The sequence below is a fragment of the Sinocyclocheilus grahami genome, unplaced genomic scaffold (assembly GCF_001515645.1).
Source record: "Sinocyclocheilus grahami isolate Dianchi unplaced genomic scaffold, SAMN03320097.WGS_v1.1 scaffold1752.1, whole genome shotgun sequence".
NCBI lineage: Eukaryota > Metazoa > Chordata > Actinopteri > Cypriniformes > Cyprinidae > Sinocyclocheilus > Sinocyclocheilus grahami.
The window spans coordinates 95,415-99,333 of record NW_015506931.1 but is presented as its reverse complement, the minus strand read 5'-3'; the positions used below and the strand labels follow the sequence as shown (position 1 = coordinate 99,333).

The window sequence follows — 3,919 nt, the reverse complement described above, 5'->3', positions numbered from 1 at the left end:
AATGGTGGCGGTTGTTGTTGTAGTAGGTGTGGTTGTAGTTGTATTAAGGCTGGCGGTTGTTGTTGTATTAGGTGTGGTTGTTGTTGTTGTATTAAGGTTGGCGGTTGTTGTTGTATTAGGTGTGGTTGTAGTTGTTGTATTAAGGTTGGCGGTTGTTGTATTAGGTGTGGTTGTAGTTGTATTAAGGTTGGCGGTTGTTGTTGTATTAGGTGTGGTTGTAGTTGTATTAAGGTTGGCGGTTGTTGTTGGATTAGGTGTGGTTGTAGTTGTGGTAGGTGTGGCTGTAGTTGTAGTGGTGCTGGTTGTAGTGGCTTTGGCAGTTGTGGTGGTGGGCTCCGTTACTGTTGTGCGTGTTTCAATGTATTGTAGAAATTGGAAATATAAAAGTAACAGTTGAGAAAATTACTCCAGCAAGATTTAATAACAATACAGAGTAATACAGAAAGCATTCTAAATAGTTTTGAACATTGATGATGTTGCTTGTTTGACTTACGTGTTACACTGGTGATGAAAAGAGTGGTTTTAGCTTCCAAAATAGTGCTTGTTATGTCCTCGGTATTGGGCAATTGGGTTGCAAATGTCACATTAATGTCAGTGATGATTGACCCACGACTACAGAAGAGAAAGTGTCATAAAGAGTCTTAGAGAAAGAGTGGTATTATACAAGTCTGTCAGATGCTTTTAACAAAACTCATGTACAGTACTATGCAAATGTCTTAGGCATATTACATTTGTTTTAAGATGGTTATACCTGCATATATATATATATATATATATATATATATATTGCCTTTGTAAACCAGTAGAAAATAACAATTTTGGATTTACAAACATTCTTTTTGCAAAACGTGGAATAATATTAAGATGTTCTTTGTATAAACAAGGAGTCCAACAACCAGTTGTATGGCCAACACAGACATCTGATCTCACCATCATCTGGGATTACATGAAGAGACAGAAGCAACTGATACTAAAGCCTAAATCAATAGAAGAATTGTGGAAAATACTGTAAAAATGGGGTTTTTAAAAAAAAAATAACACCATGAACTTTTATCATTTAACATCGATTATGCAAATCAAGTCGAAGTTTGGTGTGATCACCCTTTGTCTTCAAAACAGCTCTTTCATAGGTGCACACAGTTTTCAAGGTATGTTCCAAGCATCTTGGAGAAGCTGCTTCAGTTGTTCTATTGATTTAGGTAAGGCTGCAACAACTAATTGATAGAATTGATTATAATGGATAATGAAAATAATTGACAACAAATTTGATTAGCACTGTGCTCGGAAACCATCAGCTAGTCACGCTGCTTTACAGTAGTGAATATCCCATTTCTATGGACAAAATGCATATGGAAAATAGCAGAGGACACAGAGTTAAATGCTGCTTGAAAGGTACATGATCCAAGTTGTCTGAAACATGAGAATGCTTTATATTTAAAAGCGCTTCAAACAAAAGCATAAACATTTAACATGTCTTTCCCTGTCATGCTTTGACAGATGCGTGTGCTGTTTAATGCATCTGACGCGTGTTTTCCTCAGTGCAAAACATATATTTTATGGTTGTAGCATTATCTGTAAATGCTAGAAAGTCCCACGAGTATTTCAATTTTTGCATATTCTGACAAGCGAGTCTTGTTACAAGGGGAGCTGTAAAGGGGGGTAAGGTTAGGATGATTCCAGGGGCCTGACGAGGGAGATGGGGCCGATTTTTACTGAGGGGACCAACCACTCCCCAACTTCCCTTTTAGTTTTAGAATTCAGTGTTTGTATTTTTTAACCCTTTTTGCTTATAATGTACAGCATAACCTACATAGAAACATTGACTATATTTGTTTTCCTAGGCTTTATATTACACATAGTTTGGAGGCCACCACTGGGTAAGATGTGGAATAACATTGTTTAAAATAATAGATATTTTTTTTCCATCTGATTAATAAAAAAAAAAATCGACTGATTATCAAAATAATTAGTTGCAGCCCTAGATTTAGGATTTAGCCTCAGTTACCTCTGTCTGTGTGATCCCATAGGAATATTTGGAAATCTAAAATTGTTATTTCTTATATAGAAGAAAAATTTATAAATTGCTATCTAGATTGTCCTGTAAACCAGAGACTTTTGTCTTCCAAAAATGAATTGTGTTCCTATTTAAAAGGAAGAAATACTCACCGGAACTTAATAACGTCCAGTCCAATGAAGGAGGAGAATTCCTTTCTAAATAATGGTTTCAACTGTGGAAAACAAGTTGACAATGTCAGGTTCAATATTTAGTTAACAATTCTGAATTTTAATCACAGAAGAAAATACAACATGAAAGAGATTTGATAGTCATTCATTTGTTTTAACATGATATGAAGTTATTGTTCCAGCAGTTTCCAAATTTTAGTGAATGATAGCATTTACTGTCTAAGTCTTCTTTGTAGTTCTTGTTCAATTGTATGTCTTAACGTACTTGGTCCATCATCCGGAATTAAAGTATTTAAATGCTTGGAGGGAATATTTGCACCCATTTTCACCTTTTGTTTCTGTTATCACAATTATTTATTCACTTATTTTTATTTAAAATATATTTAACTTTTTTTTATCTTGGCAACAGTTTTTTTTTTTTTTTTTTTTGCTACTTCTTCTACAGGACTTTTCCTGTCTTCTCATAATTATACTCAGATGATCGCCCAGCCAAGCCACACACAAGTTTGGAATTTTTTTAATTTAACTGTTCTTGAGAAATTACTCTAATACAGGGATCCTCAAATCTGGCCCACGAGATCCACTTTCCTGCAGAGTTTAGCTCTAACCCTAATCAAACACATCTGAACATACTAATCTTACTCAATGTCTTCAGGAACATAAGAAAATCACAGGTAGGTGAGTTTGATCAGGGTTTTTAGTTAAACTCTGTGGAGCATTGGCCCTTTAGGGCAAGGTTTGAGGAACCCTTCTCTGAGAAGTTCAATAGTGAGAATGCAAAAAAGAAAGTGTGATTGGCAATTCTTTGATGTATTAACATTTAGCAGTAAAATTTGACAGTAAAATATGAACTAATTATTAAAATAGCAACATATTATATTTACACCAGGGCATAAATAAAACAGAACACTATTTGCACTGGAGTAAAAATAACCTACATTACTGTCTATGTGGGGTGCAATTAATTAGGTACACTGCTATCTATGTTAGTGTGCAGAATTAAATACTGAATACATTGCAATGTAAAGAGTCTGTTACTATTTAACTTGCAGTGCAAACGGCACCTTGAATTTTTGCTATGCAACGTACCACATTTGAGACGTTGTTTTTTCTGGTGTTAAATGCGTCTGAATCTGGATTTGAGAGATCATCCACAAAAGTTTCATTGCTGGAGAAACTAAAAAGAACTGACTGGGTTGTGCTTGGGGTTGTTGTAGCTGTGGTTATTGTAGGTTGAATTGTTGTATCTGGAGTGGTTTGTAGAATTGTAATTATTGGAGCCCGTGTTGTGGTTGTAGGTTGAACTGTTGTTTTTGGGGTTGTAAGAGGGGCTGTAGATGTAAGTACAGTTGCTGTTGTTGGTGCAATTGTTGTAACCAGGGTTGTAGATTGGGCTGTATTTGTTGTAGGTATGGATGTTGTTGAGTTTGTTGTAACCACAGTTGTAGGTTCAGTTATTCGTGTTGTTTCTGTAGAAGAGGCAGTAGTTGGAAGTGGAGTTGCGTTGAACTGTTGTTTTTGGGGTTGTAAGAGGGGCTGTAGATGTAAGTACAGTTGCTGTTGTTGGTGCAATTGTTGTAACCAGGGTTGTAGATTGGGCTGTATTTGTTGTAGGTATGGATGTTGTTGAGTTTGTTGTAACCACAGTTGTAGGTTCAGTTATTCGTGTTGTTTCTGTAGAAGAGGCAGTAGTTGGAAGTGGAGTTGCAGTTGTAGGTGAGTTTGTCGTAACCAC

The 3,919-nt window shown here is 35.8% G+C and overlaps 1 protein-coding gene across 1 annotated transcript in view; it reads right to left on the bottom strand.

The window, feature by feature from the left end:
- The window catches only part of LOC107572454 (uncharacterized protein PB18E9.04c-like), a 12,293-nt gene that overhangs the window by 4,331 nt on the left and 4,043 nt on the right, over positions 1-3,919 (bottom strand). Inside the window, exons 4-8 of the mRNA XM_016258876.1 lie at positions 3,727-3,918; positions 3,274-3,521; positions 2,167-2,228; positions 494-612; positions 51-341 (exon numbers count right to left, since the gene is read on the bottom strand). Coding sequence (XP_016114362.1) covers positions 51-341; positions 494-612; positions 2,167-2,228; positions 3,274-3,521; positions 3,727-3,918 — 912 coding nt within the window. The remainder of the gene's footprint in view (positions 1-50; positions 342-493; positions 613-2,166; positions 2,229-3,273; positions 3,522-3,726; position 3,919) is intronic.